The sequence below is a fragment of the Peromyscus eremicus genome, chromosome 17 (genome assembly GCF_949786415.1).
Source record: "Peromyscus eremicus chromosome 17, PerEre_H2_v1, whole genome shotgun sequence".
NCBI classification, from domain to species: Eukaryota; Metazoa; Chordata; class Mammalia; order Rodentia; family Cricetidae; genus Peromyscus; species Peromyscus eremicus.
The window spans coordinates 8,085,935-8,113,619 of NC_081433.1; the positions used below are offsets into that span (position 1 = coordinate 8,085,935).

Consider the following 27,685-nt stretch of genomic DNA (forward strand, 5'->3'; position numbering starts at 1 on the left):
CGTATGTCTCAAAGAACAACAGGAAAGAGTGTTCTCTGCTTCCATGTACGGGTCCCACCCAGAACCCAACTAAGGTCATCAGGCTTGGTAGGTGTATGCTGAGCCATCTCACTGGACAGATGATTCAATGTATGACTCCAAAGACAGGCAAAAGGTTTTAAATCATCCGCTTTTGAAAGTTCACATTAGGGGTCGTGGTTTCAAGTATTTACAACAGGAGCACGGTGGCAGGAATTGGTGAAGTGTCTGCTCTGGAAGCAGTTGCAGCAGTGGTGGCAGGGAGGTGTGCGGCTGCACTCAGCCCTGTGTCAGCAGCGCAGCTCGGCAGCTCTCACGGAGCCTGGTGATGGTCGTCATGGACAGGCTTCCTGGTTCTGAAAATATTTTCTGGAAGAGAGACAATGAGCTTTTCCTAACGACCCCTCATAACACATTAGACTTTAGTTGTCCCATACAAGACCCCAGGCCTGGGTGTGGTGTTACACGCCTTTAATCCCAGCACTCTGAATTAGAGGCCAGCTGGTGTACATAAGGAGGCCCAGGCCAACCAGGGCGATTAAAAGCTGGGAGATGGTGGCGCACGTCTTTAATCCCAGCACTTGGGAGGCAGAGGCAGGCAGATCTCTATGAGTTCAAGGACAGCTACACAGACAAACCCTGTCTCCAAAAAAAAAAAAAAAAAAAAAAAAAAAATGGCACAGCAGACCAACCTGCCAAGCACTATGTTATGTATGGTTTTGGCAGGGAGGTGGCCTGGGTGAGGATTCCACCTCCCAGAGGATATGGCGGCACAGTTTCCTGCACTAGAGGGGATACTCCAAAACGGGACTGAATACACTTGGCTCCTACAAACTCCAAGCAAGAGCACCGACTACCACAATCCTGAGGCGCAGAGGTCAAGTCAACCAAGACTGGAAGCCCTGGAGTGTCACACTGGAGCTGTATTGGTTCCAGGAACCAAGCTCAGGGTGGGTGCCTTTCTTCACTGAGCCATGTCACCAGACCAAATAATACAATTTATGACTGCAAAGATGATAACAAGAGCTACAAACTGTCAGTGAGTCCCAGTTCTCCACGGGGACAGGAACTGGTAGCAGTCACTACCTGCTTGTAGATGGGAGGAAGGGAGCCTCTGGCTGTTTCTTTGTTCACATGCTTGAATGCAGATTCAAGTGTCTGAGAGCACAGATCCTCTGCAGCCTGTGAACCGCTGGTTCTGGGGTCCTATTCCACGCTACTGCTGTATTTAACCTTGGGATGAAGCCCCAACTCCAAGAAGTTTATGGAAGAGCCCTCTCCATCACACCCAGAACTCCCTGGCTTGGCTTCAGTATCACAATATTAGAACAGGAAACAGCTGCGGGGTCAAAGGTCCCTACTAGGCCCCACCACAGGTTCCTGTCCCTTTACCTACTCGGAACTGCCCACCCTTCATCTGGACTACAAAAGTCAGAACCACCTACTTTCAAGGTATGTACGTGCCCCATGTGTGTGTGTGTGTGTGTGTGTGTGTGTGTGTGTGTGTGTGTGTGTGTGTGTGTTTTGAGACGGGGTTTCTTTGTGTAACCTTGGCTGTCCTGGAACTCTGTACACCAGGCTGCCTTGTCCTCCCGAGTGCTGAGTGCTGGGACTAAAGAGGCGTGTACTACTACACCCTATGTTTTGTTTTTTTGAGACATGGTCTCTAGTCCTGGTTATCCTAGAACTCAATATAGACCAGGCTGGTCTTGAACTCACAAAGATCCTCCTGAGTGCTAGGAATAAAGGCATGAGTCACCCTCTCCCCAGCCGCGCCTCCTCCATCCCCCACCCCCACACCTCCAAGGGTGCCAAGGGTGCTTCTTGGCAGCAAGGGCTTCAAGCCACAGCTTGATGGAATAGAATAGTTGCATGCAAGAGGCCTCTGCCACATCCTCTGACTTTAGTGACAGTGTACACCTTTAACCCCAGTACTCAGGGGACAGAGGCAGCCTGGTCTCCGCAGTTTGAGCTCCGTGTGGTCTACATAAGAAGGTCCAGGCCAGTCCTGAGTCAAACAAAAACTGGAAAGGAACCCTGAGGTTCTGCTTTGCATGGGTTCCTGCCAGGGTCACTCAGCGCCGGGCTCTGGCTCTCAGTCCTTCAGCCTAGGTCTTGCCCAGCCTCACCCCCACCTCATATTCAGCAGTTTCCAGTCCACACAGCCTGCACGTCCTAGCTTCACAAATGACCCTCTTAGGTGTCAAGGATGACTATGGCTTATCAGGGCAGGAGGGAGTCCATGCCTTCTGAAGGCTGGTAGTCAACAGAGCCAGGGAAGAGGCTTTGAGCTAGCCAAGCACATGAAAGCCTCAGTGACATGCCTGCCTCCTCTCCCGGACTCCAGGGAAACCTGGGCACGTCCAACCAGTATGAACCAGAACAGGCTCTCCAGGTGAATAGCAGTAGCCTCAGACATGAGGTCAGAGGGACTTTGGCAGCCACCTTGGCAGCCCTGGACTCCAGCCATAGCTCAAAGAGGGAGGGAGCTGCTCACGGGGAGAGGGACACTTGGCAGTTGCTGGCTGGGACAAAGATCTACAGAGCTGAGCTCCCCCTCCCCCTCAAGTCAAGCAGCCCAGAACTTACCTGCATGAACGTGTGACACTCGGTCACAAAGTCCCCTTTGGTGATCTGCTTGAATTTGTCACAGATGTCTGGAACACTGCTGGCTTCCAGTATGAATTCCTGGTGTTGCTTAATTAAGGTCAGAGCAACCCGGAAGATGATCTTGGAGCCTTCATTGAACAAACAGTCCCAGATCCGCAGCACAGTCTGTAGAGACAGAAATGCCCAGTCACTCGCCACGGCGGCCCACACAGCCTGAGGCTGATCAAGGTGCTCACCTCCACAGGCAGGATGTCCACAAATAGGCAGATGAACCAGCGGGACACCAACAGGGTCCACAGCACACCATGACCGTCCATCAGGGCTGCCACCGCTGGGAGCTTCATCCTCACCAGCTCTGCCAGGACCTCCTGATCCGTCTTCAGCCCCAGCATTGCTGGGCTATAGTAATCTGCCACACGGGACAAGAGGAATAGAGACTCAGATCAGGGGGGCCTGGGGGCAGTGGCCTATATTCCCAGCTACTTGGGAGACTAAATTCAACACCTGCTTGAGTGACAGAGTTCAAGGGCAGCCCAGATAATTTCATGAGCCCCTGTTTTAAAATGAAACTTAAGAAGGCTAAGGATGCAGCTCAGTGGTAGAGCACTTGTATAGCATGCACAAGGCCCCTGGGTTTCATCTGTACAAAAAAAAAAAAGATTGATCACCTGTGAAAGGAAATTTTGACATAAGCTCCTCCATGGAGGAGCCCGGAGGACACCCAGCTTAGTAAGCTAAGTCAGAAGAGCCAGGTCCTGTGTGATGCTGTGAGGTTCTCAGGACAGGAAAACTCAAGCCACCACTGAATGGTGCAGAATGCGAGTCACAGGTTAATGGGATAGTTTCAGGTTCTTGGAGCTGGGACGCAGCTCAGCTGGCACAGTACTTGCCTTATCTAGCATGCAAGAAACTCTAAATTTGACCTAGTGTCACTAGGTATGGTGGCACACACCTGAAATCCCAACGCTTGGGACATGTAGCTCTTGGCTATACAGTGAGTTTCAGACTAGCCTGGGCTGCATGGTGGGGTGGAGGCATGTATGTGGTGATATATTGTGTACCCTAATAAACTTGCCTGAAGATGGGAGGACAGAGCCAGCCACTAGATTAGACACAGAGGCCAGACAGTGGTGGCACACACACCTTTAATCCTATCACTGGAAGGCAGAGATCCATCTGGATCTCTGTGAGTTCAAGGCCACACTGGAAACAGAGCCAGGCAGTGGTGGCACACACTTTTAATCCCAGTACCAGGAAGCACCCACAACTTTAATCCCAGGAAGTGATGGCAGGGTGGAGAAAGGTATATAAGGCGTGAGGAAACAGGAACTAAAGCAGTTCAGCTGAGATCCCTTCGGGTGAGGACTCAGAGGATTTCAGTCAGGATTCGTGGAGTTGGTGACGTAAGAGGTGGTGACTGTGGCTTACGCTGCTTCTCTGACTTTTTCAGCCTTCACCCTGATATCTGGCTTTGGGCTTTTTATTAAAAGACCATCGTGGGGCGGCGGTGGCATAAGCCTTAAATCCCAGCACTCGGGAGGCAGAGCCAGGCGGATCTCTGTGAGTTCAAGGCCAGCCTGGTCTACAAAGTGAGTTCCAGGACAGGCTCCAAAGCTACACAGAGAAACCCTGTCTCAAAAAAAAAGGGGGGGAGGAGGTTGGGGATTTAGCTCAGTGGTAGAGCGCTTCCTATTAAGTGCAAGGCCCTGGGTTCGGTCCTCAGCTCCGAAAAAAAGGAAAAAAAAAAAAAAAAAGACCATCTAAGATTAGAACAACAGATGTGGGCCTGGACAGCCATACATACGGAGATCAAAGGACAACTTTATGGATTTAGTTCCCTCTGTTCAGCAGTGTGGGTCCTGGGACTCAAACTTGGGGGGTTAGCCTTGGAAACGAGTGGCTTTGCCCACTGAACCATCTCACTGGCCTCCCTACTTAATTTTTTTAACTTGTTAGGGCAGTGTGTTATAAATTTTAATGCATTGTTTATGTTACAAAAGAAATCAATAAGTCCGTGATAAAATGGAAAACCATGGTACACTAAATACACACCAACAGTGTCTTGTCCGTGAAGTTAACACACAACAGTGATTGTGGCATGGGATGAGCAGTCCACACTGATTTAACATCAAGGCTGAAACTGAATCATTCTACTGACATGGAGTTCCAGGGCAGCCTATCTCAAAAAAAAAGGAGGGACGGACGGACTGACCGTCCTCTTTAATACTTGCTTTGAATCTGCCTCTTGGGGCCTTCCCACCATTTGCACCCTTTTCTTGTTTCTGTTGTTAACTTATTCTGGGTGATTCTGGGTGGTGGTGGTGGTGGTGGTGGTTCTCACTCTGAACCCCAGGATGACCTGCAATGTGTGACTGACTCTCTTGCCTTGACCTCCTAAATGCCCGGATTACAAGCTAGGATTACATGGCCAGCTCTTCCTAACCGCTCATCCTGTTCAGCTGGGAGAGGCGTGTGCAGAGACAACCAGGGCCGTCCCCTGCTCTATCATCCACTCAGCAGAGGGAAAGGAGCTGGGCGGGAGCAGCGGGGAAGATTTGCAGAGGAGCATTTCATGACCTTGGCCCTGCTTGGAAGCTTAGACCGGCTTCCAAAAATAGAGACGTTAAACTCATGCCCCGAACTCCACGGCACAGACACTGTCTCCTAGGGGAGGATTACATTAACCCACTCACCTCTCCACTTCCTACCCATCTCCCCTGGAAGTCAGGGCAATACCACCCTCGGACATTAGGTATGACCACAGTGCACAGACACACACACACACACACACACAACCCTAGCTCCAGGGAGTGCCCTCCTATTCCAGGGACATCTATGCCTTTGTTCATAGCCCCACACCCCAGGCTCAGCCACAGCATCCTGGCTGCACCAAGAAAAGGTAGAGGCTTCCAGGTTTTGCTACCAAATCCAGGAAGAGCCACAGACAGTGGTGTGGTCGGCAGGTGACTGACTTTCTCACTTACACTTTTCATTCTGCATGGTGTCCATAGTGAAGAGGTATGCATTCTGTGTCACACACGCTGAGACTCCACCTGTTTGCTCCTAATCACAGATAAAGGACAGTCAAGAGCACCTATCTCCAGTTCCAGTCATGCAGGAAGCCCACAGTGGCTGGCAGAGGGGCTCTGCTGGGAATGCAGGAGCCCTCACCTTTTGTTAGAAATCGCCATGGAGGCCAGCTTGGCCCTGAAAGCAGCCTAAATGAAAAAAAGGAGCTCGGTGTGGGTGGCGCACCTTTAATCCCAGCACTCAGCGGGCAGAAGCAGGCGGATCTCGGTGAGTTCAAGGCCAGCCTGGAACAGAGTGAGTTCCAGGACAGCCAAGAGAAACCCTGTCTCAAAAAAACAAAAAACAAAAAAGAAGAGGAAGAAATGGAGAAGGGGAGGAAGGAAGGAGAGAAAGAGAATAAAAAACAGATCCAGCTGAGCACCATGGCACATTTCTGCAATCCCAGCATTCTGGAGGCAGAGGCAAGGCCAATGAGTTCAAGGTTGTTAGCCTGGTCAATATACTGAGTTCTAGGCCAGCCAGAACCACAGAGGGGATGGGAAAGAGAGTTACATTGGGGGTAGGGGTGAGAAGGAGAGGGAGAAAGAGAGTATGAATGATCCCCAATGCTGGCAAATGCTGTTTAATGGGCATAAAACAGCTGGAACCACACAAACACACACACAAAAAATAGCAGAAAGCCCAGATCGAGAGTCCAGGGCAGACCCAGCAGACAGACTCCTTGGGGTTGGGTGATGTTGGAGTCTATAGAAAGGGATGGCCTGGCCCACTGTGCTGGCCCACCTCACTAGGCAGGCTGGGGGTGCCTGCCTACAGATAAAGAGTGTGGGGAAAGCCGAGTACAGAGACATCAACTCCTGGGACTCAATGAAGAATGCTGAGCCTTGGGCCCCAGAGCTATCACATTGTCCGAGCCGATGAAACGGTACCTTACCCTGCACACCCAGGCCTTGCAGACAGATGTCCAAAGCTCTGTCTGCTATCAGTGAGGGCCCAGAGCTATCACATTATCACATTGTCTGAGCCTATGAAACAGTACCTTACCCTGCACACCCAGGTCTTGCAGACATCTCCATAGCTCTGTCTGCTATCAGTGAGGGCCCCGGGTCCAGAGGCCCAGCCTTGGAGACCAGTGCCTTTCTTTCCCTTGCTGTGACCTCGGGTTACTACTCCGTAGCTCTGTGCCCCGACCACAGATCCTCACCCCTAGCTCTACCTACCAGGACACAGCCACATCCCTAGTCAAAGGGCATCCTGAGGATTGCTTCCAGATCTGAAGCTAAAGGGTGGAGACAGGCGTCCAGGGATATGTGCCACTGACCTGCTCTTCGGGACAAAGGGTCTGGGTTCCTTCATTCCGTCCTAAACCCAAGCCCTAGTGTAAGTGACTGCACACAAGAGAGGAGGAACGGCCATCAGCTCACCACCACAGGACCAACGTGCACACTGTTAACTGTGTGCTTCTAACGGATCCTGCCGTCACAGTGCCTGCACTGAGTCTCCTTGATCGCAAGCGCCAATGAAACAAGGCATTCTGGGAAAGACTGTCCCCCCTCACGTGTCTCGGTGCAGTGCTGAAACATCCCCCCCCCCCCCCCCGTGCCTAACTCACACACATCACAGGCATGAGCACCCAGGAAAAACAGCACACAAGGCTCGGTGTCCAGGAGTCCGTGTCTTGGGGTGCACCCTGCAGTTTGAAGCGGCACTGCAGTCTCCCACATTCCCTCTCGGCTTTTTGAGGTAGGAATTCCCTATGTATCTCAGGCTGTCCTTGAACTCCTGACCTCCTGTCATAGTTTCCCAAGTGCTGGGATTACAGCGCGTGCCACCATACCCAGCATGCACTGCTGGGTATGCATGACTATAGAGAGGAGGGTCAGAAGTTCAAGGTCATCTTCCAATACATAGCAAGTTCGAAGCCAGCCTGGGCTACTTGAAAAATAAATAAACTGGTGTGGTGGTGCATGCCTTTAATCCCAGCTCTTAGGAGGCAGAGGCAGGTGGATATCTATGATCTCTGTGAGTTTGAGCCAGCCTGGTCTACATAGAGAGTTCCAGGCCAACCAACACTACATGATAAAACCCTGCCTCAAAAAAGTAAATAAGGGATGGAGAGATGGCTCTTAAGAGCCCTGGCTGCTCTTCCAGAGGACCTGGGTTCAATTCCCAGAACCCACATGTTGGCTCTAAACTGTAATTCCAGTCCCAGGGGATCCCACACCCTCATCTGGCCTCTGATGGCACCAGGCACGCACGTGATGTAGAGACATGCATGCAGGCAAAACACCCATACACATAAACAAATAAAAATAAATAAAATCTTTTTATTTTCATCTTTAAATATTTATATTTTCCTAATTCCTACCATTGATTAATAATAATAGTTTTTAAGGCAAAAATAATTACTGGAAAATGAAAAACATGGTCCCAGTGGGTAGATCAAACCCCAAACCCTCCTTCCAGAATGAAGGCGCCCCAGTACGTGGGCACAGCACAGTACTGGGACATAGTACTGAGACACAGTACTGGGATCGCCACTTCCTTCTGAACTGCCGTGTCTGGAAGAGGGAGATTGAGATAATATTGCTCATATTATTTTTGCTGCCCAGCTTCAAAGGAAGAGCCAGACTCACAAGGTCTAGTTCCCAAAGGGCACTCCTGACCCTGAGATTAAAACTACATGACACATGAGCCAACCCACAGGCAGGGCAGGTGGCCATTGGAAGCCACCAGGAAGGTTTAGTCTGTTTAGACCTGGCTGAGACCAGCAGGACAGGGGAGCCCCACTCCATCCCTCTTGCACTAGGAGCTGGACCCTTGGGCTGCAGAGACCTGGAGCCCCTTAGCATCAGGGCTGTGTCTGGCATAGGCAGAGGTGTTGCTGTGACCAGCAGTTAGCAACCTATTTCCCTGCATTTCAGGGGAGAACAAGCCAAACTGTTTCCTGGACATGCAGGAATCTACTAAGGGACCGACCTTCTAGGCAGACACAGGGATTGTCCACTCCAGAGAGGCCATCAGCATGGTGACAGTCCTTCCACATGATGACATGAAGCTTCCATCATGACAGACTGATGGAGCAGCACCACGGGGGTCTTAGAGACTCGGGACCTGCAAGCCTACCATGATGGAAGATTCCGGTGTTCTGGGACACTAGGGTGAGAAGAGGTAACAGATGATAAAAGCCAAGTCCTTAGTCTGAAGCCAAGCGTGACAGTACACACCTGGGGATCTCTGTGAGTGCCAGGCCAGCCTGGTCTATATAGCAAGTTCCAAGACAGCCAGGGATAGTGAAAGCCCGTCTGAAAACAAAAAAGTCCTCAGTCAACTTCTGAATGACAGGCACAACCCCAGGGAGGCAGAGGAGGGATGGGCCGATCCAGCCTCAGTCAGAGGCCTGGGGGTGGGATTGGGGTAACCCTGGAGAGACCGCGGCATTTCCAACAGGTTTCAGCAGATCATGACCACATGTGCCCCGTGAGGGCGGAAAGTCACCTGACAACTCATACTGCATGAGTGTTGTGGAATTATTCCTTTACACGGAGTGAAGATGTGTCACTGTGACTGGTTATATAAAGAGTTGAATGGCCAATAGCCAGGCAGGAAGAGGTTAGGCGGGACTTGGGGGACAGAGAGGACTCAGGAAAGAAGAAAGATGGAGACGTTAGAGGACATGGAGAGGAAACAGGAGGTGCATGATGGAAGATGGGTAAAAAGCCACAAGACACCGGGCGGTGGTGGCGCACGCCTTCAATCCCAGAGCTCGGGAGGCAGAGCCAGGCGGATCTCTGTGAGTTCGAGGCCAGCCTGGTCTAGAGAGTGAGATCCAGGACAGGCACCAAAACTACATGGAGAAACCCTGTCTTGGGGGGAAAAAACAAGACAAAAAGTAGATGAATATAAATGGGTTAGTTTAAGTTACAAGAGCTAGTTAGAAACAAGCTTAAGCTAAGGCTGAGCTTTCATAATTAATAATAAATCTGTGTCATTTTTTTGTGAGCTAGCAGCTCAAAGAAAAAATCCGCCTCCACATGAGCCTGCCTCTCCTTACTACAGGACCCTCCAGGTTCTCCCTCCAAGCTGCATTCCTGTACCTCAGGCCCTTAGGGCCTCTTTACACAATCCAGATACTAACCATGTCACCCATAAGAACCACACACACTTTATCCACACTAGAAGCTACCTCACTCATGGCATCTTTAATCAAAACTACTGGCACGGGCTTTTTTTTTTTTCCTTGAGATGGTGTTGCCTTGGGTGAGCTGGAACTTCCTATACAGACCAGGCTGAACACAAACTTAAACTTACAGAGCTTGCCTCTGCCTCCTGAGGGATAGGATTAAAGACTTGTGCCTCCATGCTTGGCCTCTCCGGCTTAGTTAGGATTTCTATTGCTGTGATGAAACACCAGGATCAAAAGCAAGGTAGGGAGGAAAGGGTTTATTCAGCTTACACTTCCATAGCTGTTCCTCATCAAAGGAAGTCAGGACAGGAACTCAAACAGGGCAGGAACGGGGAGGCAAGAGCTGATGCAGAGGCCATGGAGGGGTGCTGCTTACTGGCTTGCTTCCCATGGCTTGCTCAGCCTGCTTTCTTATAGAATCCTGGACCACCAGCCCACGGATGGCACCACCCACAATGAGCTAGGCCCTCCCCATCAATCATCAATCAAGAAAATGTACTGCACACTTGCCTACAAGGCCAGTCTTGTGGGGGCATTTTGTTTGTTGAGGGTCCCTCTTCCCAAATGACTCTAGCTTGTGTCAAGCTGACATTAAACCAGCCAGCTCGCATCCCCACCTCTGTGCCTCATCGGCTAACAGCAGCAGCAAGGTGAGCTTGCTTCTCTCTGGTGGGTTTCAGGCCACCAGCATGTCCCTACCACATGCCTCAGCAAGGACACATCCTGCAGTCGTACCTCAGAACCCAGGCTCGGAAAAGACAGCAGTAGATCGGCCTGGAGCGGACACATTCCCTAGGCCTCCAGTCTCCTCCTCTGGGAAATGTGCTTGACCAATATGAACACACAACTCAGGTTGCCGTGAGACTATGTTAGAAGTTTAGCAGGATCCAGGAATAAGGAAGACAGCCTGGGTTCAAGACCACACACACACACTCGTGTTCTAAACACCTTTCTGAGGGGACAGGCACAGGGCTGGGCAGGCAGGAAATCCTCTCTGTCCCCAAGTCACCGCCCTCAGGACAGCACGGGCTTTTCCCAGTGGCCCTCACCGCAACCCCTGGTCTACACTGGCTTTACTACAACTGGTGCCTCTTCTCTATTAATGACTAGAAGGGAGACAGATGTGAAAAAGACTTCCAACTCACAAAGCAGCAACATCTGTCAACAATATGCTGAGTTCTCACAAACTCGGTAAAAACATTTGGGCCGTGCAGCTCATGTGTGATCAACTCGACTACACAAAGGCCACACACACAGGGAAGGGACCCGGACACATGGCCCTTAGCAGAGAGCACAGAAACCAACCATGCTTTCCCTACATTTTCTCCTCTCCTCCCTCTCTCCAGTGTTGAGAATTAAACCCAAGACCTTCCTTCACAAAAGCCAGAAAGGGCTCCCTGCATTACACCCCAGCCATCTCACTCCATCCTGACTGGTCAGCCAGACCTTTTCAAAGACGCCAGAAGTGGGGCAGGGCCGCGGGGCGGGGCAAAGAGAACTTTCAACCTACCAGGCAGTATTCTTCCAACAAGAGCATCCAAAAGCCAAAAAGATTCCTCTTCGTTCTTGGTGATAAGGATCAGATATCCTGCTATGAAATTCATTCCCTGGAATCAGAACGGAAAACAAACTTCACCCTGAGCTCTAGACAAACAGAGTGCAACATTGCAGCTCACAGCAGGATTCCACTCTTCTGCCCTTCCTGGAAAATTGGGAAGCTCTGGTGCGGTGGTTCTCAACCTTCCTAACAGCCACGACCCTTTAATACAGTTCCTCAGGACCCCCAACCATAAAATTATTTCGCTGCTACTTCACAAGTGTGATTTTGCTACTGTTATGAACTGTAAATGTCTGATATGCAGGATATCTGATATGCGACCCCCCCCACAGGGGTCACGACCCACAGGTTGAGAACTGCTGCTCTAGCCCCACCTTTGCACAGTAGGGACCCATGGCTGGCTGTCTGCACTGTTCAGCCACTCAGTATGAAAGAGGGAACTCAGCCTGAAGAACACCGACTGCCACTCAGAACATAAAACCAAAGGCTCTCTCCTACTGCTGGCCTATGGTACCGTCGGTGGTGACCGGCACCTAGCTCTGGCAGAGGAGAACCTGCTAGTGACTGTGTTTGTAATAGCAGCCAAGATCAGCCAGGCCTGGTGACATAGTCGTATAATCCCAGCGTCTTAGGAAGCTGAGGTAGGAGGACCACGAGTTCAAGGCCAGCCTAGGTAACTGACAGAGACTGACTCAAAATTAAAAGTGAGAAGAGGCCTATGGGATAGCTCAACAGTACAGCATTCGCTCCACATGTTCAATCCTCAGTCACCCCAAAAGGCGAACAAAAAAAAGGAGCAAGGACCACGGTCCTGACTGAAGGAGCAGGACCATGAGAGGACTCTCCCCAAAGGGCAGGCACTGCCAGAATCCAGGGACCGGTGCGAAGCCAGGCAGAGGCCACGGCCCTCGGAGCTTATGATGGGGACCTAGGAATGTGTGCTCCTGTCACTTCTGGGAGAATAAAGCTTTGCACAACTTCTGTCCTCCTCCCTTTTGTTCCGTCTGTCCTTGTAAAATAAACCTGCATTCCTTTAGAAATAAGGGAAGAGATCCAGCTGCCCACGGCCCAATGGGGTAGGCTCAAGTAACACCAAATGGACCCCGCAGGTGTGGTCTGCACAAGATACACTTACCAGGAGCCAACGCCCCCTGCCGGGCACACAGCCTCCAATACATCTGTTCTGTACCTCCACACAGAATGTCCCCAAGACTAAGACTCCACACACAGGAAAGATGCACAGGGGCTAGGGAGATGGCCCTAGTAAAGTGTTTGCCCCACAACTGAATCCAGATCCCTAGTGCCCATGTGAATAGGCGGGCTTTGTAGCATGTGCTGATAATCTCAGTACTGGGAGGTGGAGACAGGCAGATTATGAATAGATGACCAGCCAATCTGCTTAAGTTAGCAAGCACCAGGTTCAGTGAGCTCAGGGGGCCATGTCCTAAAAATAAGATGAGGAGTTAGTTATCTGTAGGGTAAGACACTGGATGTCAACCTCTGGCCTCCACGGGCAGCTGCACGCACAAACTCCTGACAGGCGTATGGCTTGCACACAAAGGCCGGATGAAGCTCAGTGACGGAACTTTTCAATCATGCAAAAGATTCAATGCTCAGCACACACAAAAAAAGAAAGTACACAGACCAAGGCACCACGACCACACAGAGGCCAGTGACAGCTCTATGTTCCTGGGTCCTGACAGTGACGGCGTGGGAAGATGCCAGTGTGGCAATGGTACCCATGTGGAAGCACCTGTGTGAAGTCAGCCTGGCTTCATCAAGAGAATGCAAAGCCATCTGCGGGCCCTTTATGACTTCCTGTGTTATGAGCAAGACTGTCCCTGTGGTGGTTTGAAAGAAAATGGCCCCCATAGGGAGTGGCACTATTAGGAGGGGTGGTCTTGTTGGAGTAGGTGTGGCCTTTTTGGAGGAAGTGTGTCACTGTGGGGGTGGGCTTTGAGGTCTACTATGCTCAAGCTAGGCCCAGTGTCACAGTTCATTTCCTGCTGCCTGTGGATCAAGATGTAGATCTCTCAGCTCCTTCTCCAGCACCATGTCTGCCTGCATGCGTCCACGTCCCACCATGCGGATAACAGACTCCAAACTGTAAGCCAGCCCCAAATGAAATGTTTGCCTTTATAAGGGTTGCTGTGGTCATGGTTGGTGTCTCTTCACAGCAATAGCAACCCTAAGACAGTCCCCAAAGCCAGAAGTCTTCTGCCTCAGAGTATGGCTTCACTTGGAGACAGGTCTGTGCAGACGTTACTAGTTAAAACGAGGTCCCTTTGGAATAGGGACCTCCAGTTAATGGTGTGTGTCCTCACAAACAGGGAGAATCGAGACGCCGACAACAAGCAGGGCGAATGTGGAGACAACAATCCCAGAGTGTCAGGTTCTGGGGCGGAGCCTGGACAGGAAGTAGGACACGTCATCCTCAACAGCTGCAGAGGAGGTAGCCCTGCCTGTCGTCCAGCCCACACCTGGGTCTCATATTTCCAGAACCATTCTTGGTTAAGCCACTCAGTTCGCAAGTACTGAGGTCCCAGTGCACTCCCAAACACAATCAGGAAACTGTTCCCCAACCGGCAATCAAACAAGACCAGAATCTGCAGGTCGGATCTATCACTCCAGGCTTCCAGAAGTGACTCAGAGGTTGGCCCTGCGGCACACGGTCCACCACACCCACAGAAAGTCTGCACAGCGCACCTCAGACCCCGGCCTCTCTCCATTCTCTGCCACTCAATGTCATTCCCACTGCTCCCAGCTCCCACCCTCTCCTTATTTACCATGTGACAGCACACAGTCATCCAGCAGGGACATACTAGACCTACTGTGAGGGAGGTATCCCGACCAGGGCTCATGAACCAGGAATGACGCTTGTACCTGGCAAAACGTCACTGCGATGGACCTATGGGGTGTCAAATGGCTCTGGGGGCTCACCTGGCAGTACCCCACACCTTGATTGTGTAGCCCATACGCCAGCAGCACGTTGTACAGGGTCTTCTGAAGACAAGGCTCCGCCGTCTTCCGGAACCTCACGTTGTCAGGGAATGTCCGGTTCAGGTCTACACAGAAATTCACCAGCGTCACCATCAACGACTCTCTGCCTCTGTCAAGGTGGCCAGACTGTCTCGGATTTCAGGAATGGCACCACCCTGGCTACACCTGAGTCACCTCAGAAAACCTAGCCACCACCTCAGGCATGCTGCACACCTGATCTTAGCCCAGGAGACCAGGTATGGGGCACCAGGAGGAGGGCGGGGATGGGTCCCATGTTCTTTCAGAATCGGGAATGGCAGGTAGCTTCCTGGAGCTCTGGTCTCCCCTGGACACTTCCAATTACCTTGTCAGCATGGAAAAAAGCTTCCAGATTCAAAGATCAAACATATAAGATTAGGGCTGGGCATGGAGCACACCCCTCTCTAATCCTTTAGTCCCATACTCTGGAAAGAGAAGCAGTCCGATTTCTATGAGTTCAAGGACAACCTGCTCTACACAGGGGAAGTGCATGTCAGCCAGGGCTACATAAGGAAACTCTGTCTCAACAAACGGACAGCAACATCAAAAGGCAAGGCTTGGTGGCTCACACCTGTAACCATGATACCCAAGAGGCTAAGGCAGGATGACTGAAGAGTTCAGGGCTAGCCTGGGCTACAGAGTGAGCTGCAGTTTCAAAAGCACTGAAACGAAAACACCCAGAAACTTAGGAAGAGGAACAGGCCAAGACTCCCTTCAGAGATAAACTGATAGCAGGAATTAAGTAAACTCACGATGCCGGGCTTTGTGCAGAAGCTTCTCTGTCCCGCCCCTTCCTGCTCACAGCCCTTCACCCTCCACAGCCTCCCAGACCCAAACATCTCCCCTGGAACTATAAACATTCCATGACGCAGACTGGTCACAGGAACAGCAGCGTCCTGCAGCTTCAGACGAGCGATGCAGACTGCATTCACCCTCTGTGGTACCCTCGACCGTGACATCTTCCCCACATGTCAGTGTCTTTCTAGGACACAGGTAAAGCCGAGGGTGGGTGAGGCTCGTGACCCTGTTAGTGCAGCACCAAAGTGGTTCCAGGGACATGGAAGTCCACCATGTGGTCCTCTAGGATGGTTTATCCAGAGTTTCAAAAGTAAACGGGCTGGGGGTGTAGCTCAGCTGGTAGAGTGCTTGTCTACATGTGGAAAGCCCTGGGTTCGATCCCCAGCACCACACAAACCAGGTGTGGTAGCATACACCTGTAATCCCAGCACTCAGAAGGTAGAGGCAGAAGCTGGGCAGTGGTGGCACACATCTTTAATCCCAGCACCCGGGAGGCAGAGGCAGGCGGATCTCAGTGAGTTCAAGGCCAGCCTGGGCTACAAATTGAGTCCCAGGTAGAGGCAGGTCATTTGTGGTTGCATATGGAGTTCCAGACCAATCTGGGAGACCATCCTGTCTAAAAGACAGAGGTGCTTGTCACCAAGCTTGATGGCCTGAGTTTTATCCTTGGTACCCACACGACGGAAGGAGAACCAATTCTCAAAGTTGTTCTTTAATATCTGTCCTCTAACCCCCATATATCCATCCATGTGAGCACATACGCATGCACACACACACTCACACACACATAGACACATACACTCATACACACACAAAATAAATAATAAATGTAATTAAAAAAGAAATTTAAAGCAAGCCAGGTATGGTGGCTGCATATCTTTAGTCCCAGCACTTGGGAGGTAGAGGCACGCAGACTGTAAGTTGAAGTCAGCCTGGTCTATAAGGCAAGTTCTAAGCCAGCCCCAGGATTACACAGTGAGGCCCTGTCTCATAAACAAATAATTTAAAAATGGCTACGGGATGTTGCTTACACATGTCCCACAGGATACGCATACAGTAAGAGGCAGAAGCAGAGTGACTCATGCCAGTTGGGATAACCTTTTTGTACACTGTGAAGATGCCTCTGCCAAGGCACCTTCTGATTGGTTTAATAAAGAGCTGCATGGCCAATAGCTAGGCAGGAGAGGATAGGCGGGACTTCCGGGGACAGAGAGGAACTCAGGGAAAGAATCTGAGAGGTGAGGTTCTGCTGAGAACCTGGGGCAGAGCTTTTGTTCTGAGACCTCTGGCTGGGTTTTATGGCCCCCCCCCAGGCTGATTCAGCACCCACAGACTGCCTCAGCACCCCCAGGCTGCCTCAAACCCCTACAAACTGGCTCAGCCCCTCCCCCAGGCTTCCTTAGCCCCTCAAAGACTGCCTCAGCCCCCTCCCCCCAAGCTTCGTCAGCCCCCCCCCACAGACTGCCTCAGCCCCCACAGACTGTCTCAGCCCCCTCCCCCTCCAGGCTGCCTCAGCCCCCACAGACTGTCTCAGCCCCACTCCCCCAGGCTGCCTCAGCCCCCACAGACTGTCTCAGCCCCACTCCCCCAGGCTGCCTCAGCTCCCACAGGCCTTGGCCATGTGAACTGAGACTCAGGAGGGCAGTGGGGACTGCAGAAAGGTCCCGCCCATGGTAGGAACAAGCTGTGCCCTCGGCTTCTGTGCTGTTAGGTAACATAAAACTCCAGCACATTGTGTTCACACTGGCATTGTTCACTGGAATTTGCACTTTGGAAATGCAGCTGTAGTTCTTAAATATTAATATAATAATATTCAACTTATGCTGAACTCTGAGCTTTTGGGGGTGGTAGGGTTTGTTGTTGTTCTTGTTTGGTCTTTGGTTTTTTTTTTGTTTGTTTGTTTTTGTTTTTTTCATTTTGAGACAGGATCCCTCTATATGGCCCTGGCCATCCTAGAATTTGCTATGTAAACCAGGATGGCCTCGAACTCAAGAGATCCTCCTGCCCTACCTCCTGAGTGTTAGAACTAAAGGTGTGAGCCACCCTACCTGGCAACTCTGAGCTTTTGGAGATCCAGTAAAGCCCTGTCACTGGGGTCCTAGAGGACAGGGAAGAACAGCACAGGTAGCAACCAGGTCAGTCATAATGGCCACCTGACACCAGGGTGCGGGGAGCAACCTCCACAGTGACATCAAATGAACATGACCAAGGCCACTGCTGCCTGGTGCCACGGTTGTGCCAGCTGCAGAGGCTCCTAAAACCCAGGAAATTCGGTCTTTGCGCTCATTCTCTCACAAGCTGGTGGCCGCACAAATGTCTGCTGTTCCCCCTGTGAACACATTAGTCTTGATTTCCACCCAAAACTCGGCATCTGCAGGTGCATCTTTAGCAAGGCAGGCTTCCTTACTGCCTAGGACTTGGGCAAGGACGGGGCTCTGTTCTCTAGTCCACCCACCCCATCCAAGCTACACTGGGCACCAGGCACTGTGCACAGGCCTCCCACCTGTCCTGATGGCTTCCTCCAGGCTGGGGCTACCCTCTCCCTCGAGCAGTCGGTGGTAGTATCCAGGGTTCTGGTCCATCTGGGCCTGGGCTCCACTCACAGCCATCCAGACACGGGCCCGGTGCTCCAGCGGGATTCCCTTCCGGACATAGCGCTTCACTGAAACCCAGAGAGACTGAAGTGAGCTCAGAGCCCAGGGGATCAGAACGAGGCTCCGGTCTTCCTTCTTTACCCAAGCACTTGTCTTCCTAAGCCAATCCAGAAAGGACCAAGATGCCTAACTCTGCCGAAGTAGAAATAGTCCACAAGAGCTCTGAAATGGAGCACAAGCAGGTGTATACACTAACTACTCACTTCTAATGCACCGACTAGCCAGAGAGGGGACAGGAGAGGGCTGCATGCTCATCCTCAACCTCTACCAGCCCTGAAAGCTACATACCCTCAACTCTAAGGAAAGATAGATTCTGTCCAAGCTCTTGTTCTTGGCTCTAAATGGCCATTGTGTGCATCACACTGAGTAGACCCAGTACAAGACCAAAGAGTCCAGCTGGGGTGTGGCTCAGTGGAATAGCATGTGTTTGGCATGTACGAGGCCCTGGATTCAATGCTCAGAACCAAAAGAGACAAAAATAAAGTTTAAAAATGCCTCAATTGGGGAGGCAGGTAGAGATGTGGATTCTCTGCTGAGCACCAGAGCTTCAGATAGGGAGGCAAGGGCCAAGGGATGTCAGGGAGGCCGTTCTCAAGGACCTCGGGCCAGGAGGTGGTGGTGCATACCTTTAATCTCAGCACTTGGGAGGCAGAGCCAGGGGGAGCTCTGTGAGTTCGAGGCCAGCCTGATCTATAGAGTGAGTTCCAGGACAGGCTCCAAAGCTACACAGAGAAACCTTGTCTAAAAACAAACAAAAAAAAAAAACAAAAAAAAAAACAAAAACAAACAAACAAACAAACAACAACAACAACAAAAAAAACCAATCAGGGACCTCGGACACCAACCAGGCACTGGTCCTAACCTGGAGGAAGGGAAGCAAGAGGCCCAGGCTGGGTCTGACAGCCACCCACCTAGCACATGGCTACGGGACCAGAAGCCAGTGGGAGGCCAAAGATGCCCACTGTGCAGAGCCCAGGAGCCTAGAGGGACCACAGCTTTAGCACAGGTCTCTCTCTCTTTCTTAGGAACTCTTCCTTGTTGGTCACTACTTCATCTTGTAGGGATATTTTCACTGAAAGCAGTAAAAGCACCTGCCACCAGGCCTGGTGACTTAGATTTGATCCTCACAAATGAGCTGGGAGAAGAGAACGGATGCCCACAAGGCGTCTCCTCACATTCACAACCTCGTCTCCTCTCACAGCTACACCTGCCGCCCTAATGACAGCTTCAATATTTGCTTCTTCCAAGCAAATAGTCAAAGCTTTGCTGTTTTCCTTTGACATTATATCATTTTTAAAAAACCATTACTTTGGGCCAGAGTATTGGATCAGTGGTTATCAGCACTTGTTTCTCTTACAGAGGACTGTAGGTTCAAGTCCCAGCACCCACACAGCGGCTTACAGCCATCTATAACTCCAGTCCCAGGAGATGTGATGCCCTCTTCTGACCTCTTTGGGCATCAGGCATGCATGTGATTCGCACACACACATGCAGGAAAAACACTCACACACATTAAAAAAAAAACAAAAAACACTTCTTTAAAAGTAATTAACTTTAGGGATTTGGATGTTACCTGTCCCCCAGGCCCATCCATATATCTAAGGCGTGGTCCCCAGGGCAGTGCTACTAGAAGGAGCCTTTTAAAGGTGGCATCTAGCGTGGTCTTCAGGTAACTGGAGGTTCTGCCCTTGAAGGACTGTGGGATGTTCTTCCTCCTCTTCCTCTCTCTCATGGCCATGAGGTGAGTGGGTATACCCAACTCTGTCTCCTGCCATAATATACAATACCAGGGCCAGAGCAGCAGAGCCAACCTCCAAACCTGGAAGCCCCAACAAACCTTTCTCCCAGGCATGTGTTAGAAACAGAAAGGTGACTAACACTGAGGGAAAAGGGAACTAAAAGTGTGTGCAACTAGTGGAACCCTACAGCCGTCATGAGAAAAGGAGACACCTGTGCCCAGAATACAGCTTAACAGTACAGCATTTGCCTAGCATCATGGGGTCCTAGGTTCAATTCCCAGCACTCCAAAAAAGGAAAGATCTAATGCAGCAGGTTCTGTCCAACAGATAAATCATAAAAAATAACTTCATGTGGGTCGTCAGGTAAAGGCACTTGCTGCGAAAGCTTGGTGAGTTTGGTCCCCTGAATCCGTATAAATCCATGGAAAGGTGGAAGGAGAGAATTGACTCCACAGTGCTGTCCTCTGACGTGCACACACACACACACACACACACGCACACACCATATAATGATTCTAAAGCTGACTATAAACTCACAGTAACAAAAACAATATGGTATTGGTGAGGGGTTAGGTCACTGGATTCATGGTACACAATAAAAAAAAATGTATAAACAGCCGGCCGGAGAGTTGGCTCAGTGGTTAAGAGCACTAGCTGCTCTTCCAGAGGATCTGTGTTCAATTACCAGCACCCACATACATGCAGGCAAAATACCCATAAACATAAAAAAACCTGTTTTTTAAAAAGCAAAGCAGAAAACCAGACACACACAAAGCAAGCCAACGCAGGCCGGGCAGTGGTGGCACAGGCCTTTTTTTTTTTTTTTTAAATTTTGGGACATTTTCATTATTGTCAAAACAAAACCTCATACCCGTTAGTAGTCACTCTCTGTGTTAACTGGAGCCGTAAACAGTTCAGGCTTGGGTGCTGTGTTGTTGAATTTAATTCTTGCCTTTACTGTCTGTCAGTGTTGGGCGTCTCCTCCCTGGGACTGTGCTCCTGCACTTCTTTATTATTATTATTATTATTATTATTATTATTATTATTATTATTAAGAAACTTTTAGGCCAGGCAGTAGTGGTGCACGCCTTTTATTCATTTTACATACCAATCACAGATCCTCCTCTTCCCACCCCTCCAGCCTCCCCCCCACCCCCCATTCCCTCCTACAAGAAGGTAAGGCCTCCCATGGGGAGTCAGCAGAGCCTGGTACATTCAGTTGAGGCAGGTCCAAGCCCCTCTCCCAGAATCCCAGCACTCAGGAGGCAGAGGCAGGTAAATCTCTGTGAGTTCAAGGCCAGCCTGGTCTACAGAGTAAGTTCCACTCCAACTACTTACAAAAGTGGCAAAGGAAATTCAATGCAAAAAATATAGTCGGGCTGGAGAGATGGCTCAGAGGTTAAGAGCACTTACTGCTCTTCCAGAGGTCCTGAGTTCAATTCCCAGCAACCACATGGTGGCTCACAACCATCTGTAATGAGATCTGGTGCCCTCTTCTGGCCTGCAGACATACATGCTGTATACTAAATAAATAAATCTTAAAAAAAAAAAAAAAAAAAAAAAAAGACTTTCCTTAAAAAAAAAAAAAAAAAAAAAATATAGTCTGTCCAAATAAAGAATGATTAAAATAGAAACACCAACAATGTAAAATTTGCAGCCACTGAAGCTTCCAGGCATGGTGGGAATGCAAAAATGCACAGGCACTTCGGAAAACACTTGCAATTTCCTTTCTGGCTCCCCCTCCCACCTTCTTTTGATTTTGGAATCAGATAGGCCTTACACATGCTAGACAAGGCAATATCTTACTAGTTAAGCCTTTAATATAATCCAGCAATCCCAGTAAGCGTTTACCTAAGAAAGTCTATGTTCAAACAAAAACCTGTTTGTGTTTTACCATTGGCTTTCATACCTAGTGTGTCAACTAATGAGCAGACAAGTTGAGAAACACTTCGGCAACAGAAGGAATGAGCCGCTGACCCACACAAAACCCTAGGTGAGCGTCTAATGCGGTGGCTCTCAACCTGTGGGTCGTGACCCCCACTGAGGGTGCATATCAGATATTTACATTGCAATTCAGTAGCAAAATGACAGCTATGAAGTAGCAACGAGATAACTTTATGGTTGGAGTTACCACAACATGAGGAACTGTATTAAAGGGTCGCAGTACTAGGAAGGTTGAGAACTAGAATCTGGTGCAATATTGAAACCAGACTCCAAGGCCACAGTCTAGCCAAGCAGTTACAGGGCATCCTGGGAAGGCTGACTCAGAAATGACTGAGGAGGAGTGGTCCATAGAATTCAGAAAGTGATGAAACTGCTTTAGCTGGGCAGCGGTGGCGCATGCCTTTAATCCCAGCACTTGGGAGCCAGAGACAGGCGGATCTCTGTGAGTTCGAGGCCAGCTTGGACTACAGATCCAGGACAGGCACCAAAACTACAGAGAGAAACCCCTGCCTCGAAAAACCAAAAGGAAAGAAAGAAACTGCTTTAACTTTTCATGTGTATGGGGGTGGTGCACCTAAGTGCAGGTACCCATGAGGATACGTATCCTCTGGAGCTGGAATTTTATGGTTTGAACAGCCTGACAGATGCTGGGAACCAAACTCAGGTCCTCTGTAAGAGCAGTCTGCGCCCTTGACTGCTAAGCCCTCTCTCCAACCACCTCCCTCCCTTTGACAGCTTTTCTTCGGGTTTTTTGAGACAGGACCTCACTATGGAGCCCTAGCTAGTCTAGAACTCTATGCAGAATGCTATGCAGCCCAGGCTGACTTCAACCTTACAGCAATCCTCCTGCCTCTGCCTCTGCCTCCCTAGAACTGGGATTAAAGTCACTCTGGCTCTGGTTTGAATTTTAACTGTGTTTTGCTGTTTGTCTAAAATCCTTAAGACTGTGCATTCATAACAGTTTCACTGTAAATCTTAAAAATAGTTTTGTAATATATGGGTTTTTTTTTGTTGTTTGGTTGGTTTTAAGCAAAGGACAAAGCAGTCCCACACATCAGTTCTGGCATCCGATCCCTGCTCTGCTGTGACTTCCACATCCAAGCCTGCCCCAGTCTCATCTGTAAAACAGAAACAGCACTTAGCCCAGCCGCTGCAGCTGCAGAGCTGGGATTCCCTGCTGGCCCAGAGGCCAGTCTCCACACACACTTTCATCTTTTGACTTTGTTTCTTCAAGGGGAATGAAGTCAGCTTTCTTGCCCTCACAGACTGAGCTCCTCCTGAGGGTACGGTTCCCCCACGGATGGCCATTAAACCCTGCAGAGAACCCCAGAGAACTAGCTTCTACCTCTCTGCTACCTCTCTGTTCCAACCAAGTCAAACAAAAGCCAGGCTTGGGGCATCTGGCCCTGAACATGCTTCCACGGTTCACTTGGAGTTCAGGTGAGTGACACACTAAAGCCACCAGGATGGACAGAAAAGCAAATGGTGTCACTGCTTGCCCTCTGCACCAAGAAGGACACTGAGCAGAGAAAGGCGGGACAAAGGGCTGAGTTCAGACTCCCCCTGCTACAGAAAAAGCATGCTCTATTCTTGGGGGCTCCCGGTGGATCTTTACATAGGACAGGAAAACCATATTCACTGTGCCTGCTCTTGATCGGTAGGGTGACCTAAAGCTGTCAGATGAGATGTCTCAGATAACAAGGTCTGCAGGTAACTGGAGACATTCAGAGAATAGAGCATGCTGGGCAGGGAGAACACAAGAGAAAAGGGCCCGCGTGGCCGGCTTCTTCCCAGGTGACCATCTGAGACACTGTCAGTCTCTCTGATACCAACGGCACAAACTATGACCAAAAACGTCCTTTCTCGTGTACACAGAGGGGCCATTCTGAATCAGAAACCTCTAGGGGACATACAGAATACCAACATGGTGACATCCTCTGGTACAGCTGGTGGTCAGTGACCTCTGCACAGATGGCTTGGCCAGTGGCTGTCACCCTTTTGATATGGAAGGTGCTTGCCTTACAAAGACTAGGTCAAGAAGACCCGCCTAATGCCGGATGATGGAAAGAAGCATGGGGCACCTGAGAATGTGGAGAGGAGAGTGGAAGGAGTAATAGCCCTTAATAGGATGTGCGCTTACGGGCCCCTAAACCTCCCCCTGAATCCAGTTGCTTACAGACTCCCAGCTTTTCCTCTCCTAACTCAGAAACGGTGACTCTCTCCCCCTCTTGGATCTCCTCCTGGGAGCTGTTGAGGTCCAACAGCTTGTCTGCCCTACAGTTTCCTCTCTTGAACACCAGTCAGATGTCTTTGAATTCCCTTCCAAACCTGCTTAAATTCTATTACCAACCCCAAGGCATGGTAATGCATGCCTTTAAGCCCAGCACTTGGGAGGCGGGGGCAGATGGAGGTCTGTGAGTTCGAGACCAGCCCGGTCTATATAGCGAGTTCTAAGTCAGCCAGGGCTTGAAAGACCGTATCTCAAACAAACAAAAACTTGCCAGTGAGGTCAAGAACTTCAAAAGGGACTCTGTATCCTCTACTGCCTCAGAAAAGCAAAACACATCCAAAACCAGAAAGCTGTGTATGTGGTAAATAGACATGATGCCTGTACTCAAGAAGCTGAGATGCAGGGAATCTCAAAGTCAAGGACTACATAGCTGAGACTCAAAAAACAGAAGTGAGACAGATACACACACACAAACACACACACACACACACACACACACACACACACACACACACACACACACACGGGGGGGGAGGGGGCGGGGGGATAGAGATCAGCAGATACCAAGGGGTGCTTACTGAAACTCAAGAGTGGGTTTAACACTGAGCCCTTAGCTCCTACTAACATACATGGACGTGGCTTCCTTGGTCATGTGATCTCTCTCCTGGGGACACAGCCCTGCTGATTACACTACAGTCAACCTAGAACATCTGGCAGGAAATTCCCATTTCTGAAATACCTTGTCTGCTCCTGTTTTACACTTGATTGGACTTCCCCAGCAATACAGGTTCCCTGACTATAAACCTAGAAACAAGGACACTCAGCAGACTCCCAGGGACCCCCCCCCCCCCCCCCCCCACACACACGCAACTAATTAGGCTTGTTTCCTGCCAGAATGTCAGGACACCTCTCACCCTGCCTCAGGCTAAGGGTCTGCCAGGAGCCAGACACATCTGCTTACACCACTTACCTGTTACCGTAATTACAGCCTAATTAATATTACATAATCGAAATAATATTAAAGCAAAACGATGGTTAAAACAAGTTAATTTTTTTTTTTGTTTTATTTTTAGCCAGGCCTGACGTGGTATTGTGCACATTTAATCTCAGTCAACGAAAGAAGATGGAGGCAGGAGACCTCTGTGAGTTCGAAACCAATCCGGTCTACACAGAGAGTTCTATTCTATTCCAGCTCTGGCTGCACAGTAATACCCTGTCTCACAAAACAGAGAGAGGGGAGGGGGGCTCTCTGTGTGGCCCTGGCTATCCTTACTATATAGTCCCCTTGAACTCACAAAGATCTACCCAAGAGCTAGGGATAAAGGCATGTGCCATAAAGCCAGCTATTTTATTTTTTATCGTGTGTGTGTGTGTGTGTGTGTGTGTGTGTGTGTGTGTGTGTGTGTGTATGTCTGCATGTGGGTGTTTACACATGAGCATGTGTGCCCCCGGAGGCCAGAGGCATTGGATTCCCAGGCAGCTGGGGTTACAGGAGGCTGTGACCCACCCCACATGGGTGCTGGAAATTGAACTTGGGTCCTCTGGGAGAGCAGGAAGCACTCAGCCGCCTACTCGCTGAGCTTCCTTTCCAGCCCAGCAAGTTACACGTTCAGAAGGTTGAGACAAGCCGGGCGGTGGTGGCGCACGCCTTTAATCCCAGCACTCGGGAGGCAGAGCCAGGCGGATCTCTGTGAGTTCGAGGCAAGCCTGGGCTACCAAGTGAGTTCCAGGAAAGGCGCAAAGCTACACAGAGAAACCCTGTCTCGAAAAACCAAAAAAAAAAAAAAGAAGGTTGAGACAAGTGTTCAAAAGCAAACCAAAGCTGCTGAAGCAGGTACTAGGCAACTGCTAACCAGGCCTAGTGGCTGGGGCCTGTAGAGGATCACAAGTTCAAGGCTTGCCTGGCCCCTCAGGATGAGTTCATGCTGGCATGTGTAAGAATAGATCTGCACAGACCTACATCTTCCAGAAGTGATCAGTCCAGCCTTACCTACCCTCCCAGCCACAGAAGTCATTTCCTGTACTGAAGGCCAAGTGCTCCCGGGGGAAAAATTAAGGTAGTCCCCAGTGGTTACTTCTGTGGTAGACCAGAGCCTGGGGTGGGAGAGAAGCAACTTCATTTTGTACCTTTCCATCTAACCAAATGTTTACCATGTACATGAATCATGTATTAAGTATAAATAAAACTTTCTAACATTAAAAGACCAAAGAAGTAGGTGCTCGCCGGAAGCAGCTAGCGCACAGAGACAGGATGGGGCCAGGAGTGTCCTTTCCCCCTCTCCCCTCGCTCCTTCCCCTTCTGCTTGGGCCCTCCAGCTCTAGAAACATCACTAATACCCTCAGTTACACTGCAGGTCTGTCTACCTGGCCACCTGGCAGACACCTTCACACACGCCCTTAACGAAGTCCCTATTCTCTTAACAAAGCAATGTTCTCTGTATCCAGGATTCCGAAGTGAAATAAGGAAAATTCCCTGAAAGCAGGGAGGGACCTTTGATTCTACCAAGGAAACAAATGTCTATCAATATGATGTAGGGGAAGGGAAAAAAAAGTTTGGAAAGGCATAGTGGTTCCTGTTCAGAGCACGAGGAAGGTTTGTCTCAGAATGGGACCAACCAGGAGCCCAGCCTGTCGGATGCTGAAGCATGAGAGCTATCTGGTGCCCAGTCCCCCAAGGCAGCACCTGTTAGGAAAGGACATATCCAGAGCCCCACCCTGAGTGTCCTACCCTTACCCAATCTCTGGGGAGTAGGTGCTGTTCTAAATCCCTCAGAACACGAGGCTTCCTCGAGGCTTCCAAGTAAGTGTGGACTTTGCCCATCTTCAGTTAAGAGGGCGTGGTGAGGTGTGGAGCTCCCCAGCCTGTGGGAGCCCTGTGGGGGGCACACACACACACACACACACACACACACACACCCTCAGCTTAGGCAAGGATCTCGTGGTGTTCCAGGAGTCACGCTTGGGGTGGTGGGGATCAACTATGGAGGGATCCATCTCCTAGGGAGTTTCTTGTGTGTGAGAGCGTGCAGCGCGCTTTGTAGGTCTGGCTTTAGGAGTTCCGGTGATGGGGACCCTGCCGCTGAGGAGTCTCATTATAGAGGGGTCCTGCTGCTGGGGGACAGGGAGGGAGGATTACACTCGCGGGTTGCCCTGCACAGGGTTCTACTGCCGGGAGTCACGCCACAGGGAATCTAACTGCTGCAGAGTAGCTCTAAAGGAGGTCCCGCAGTCCAGAGGTCGCGCTCGGGGTCGCGCCCCAGGGGGTCTGGCGGCCGGGGGAAGTCACGTTTGGTTGAATGGCTGCTATGCCAGCCATCACCAGGCCTCTCACCTGTCAGGCTTTTGCGGACACCGCCGCTTCCCTTTAGAAGTTTGGACCATTTGATCGCCCTCTTGGTGAGTATCACCAGGTACGTGGAAAAGAATTCTTCATAAGCCGCATAATCAAAGTCTTCGGGCCTTTCGAATCCATACGGATCGATCCTACAAACACAAAAAGAACCTGTTTCCCGAACCAAGTTTCCGCGCCCGCAGGGATGCGGCTGGGGTCCAGGAGCTCCGCCACCCGCCACCCCTCGATCCGCCCCTCCGTCCATCCTCGGTCCATCTTCTCTTCCTCCTCTCCTCCTCCATCCTCCATCCCCTCCACTCCTCCGCCCCTCATTCCCCTCTCTCCTCTCCTAGGACCGGAGCGCGTCCCCCCCACCCCGCGCAGCAGCGACCGGCTCAGATCCAGTCGGGAGCGGGCGCCCGGCACCCCGCGCGCGGCCTCCGCACCTACCTGGGCACCCGAGCTCGCGCCGCCTGCGCGCGCTCTGCGGGATCCATGCGGAGAAGGGCCGCGGGCCGCGGGACTCAAGCGCAGCGCAGCCCCGAGCGCTGGACCCCGGTGCGCCGCCG

The 27,685-nt window shown here is 50.7% G+C and overlaps 1 protein-coding gene across 2 annotated transcripts; it reads right to left on the minus strand.

Annotated features, from left to right (window-relative positions):
* Grtp1 (growth hormone regulated TBC protein 1) lies at window positions 1-27,685 on the minus strand. 2 transcript variants are annotated; one of them, XM_059244856.1, is made up of 8 exons: window positions 27,567-27,685; window positions 27,117-27,268; window positions 17,722-17,880; window positions 14,343-14,467; window positions 11,355-11,451; window positions 2,865-3,037; window positions 2,608-2,793; window positions 1-387 (listed from the first exon to the last, which is right to left on the minus strand). In XM_059244856.1, the coding sequence occupies exons 1-8, from the start codon at window positions 27,611-27,613 to the stop codon at window positions 298-300; spliced, it is 1,029 nt and encodes a 342-aa protein (XP_059100839.1). In that variant the 5' UTR covers window positions 27,614-27,685; the 3' UTR covers window positions 1-297. The 2 variants fall into 2 exon arrangements, with proteins under 2 accessions (XP_059100839.1, XP_059100840.1); XM_059244857.1 differs by lacking the exon at window positions 17,722-17,880.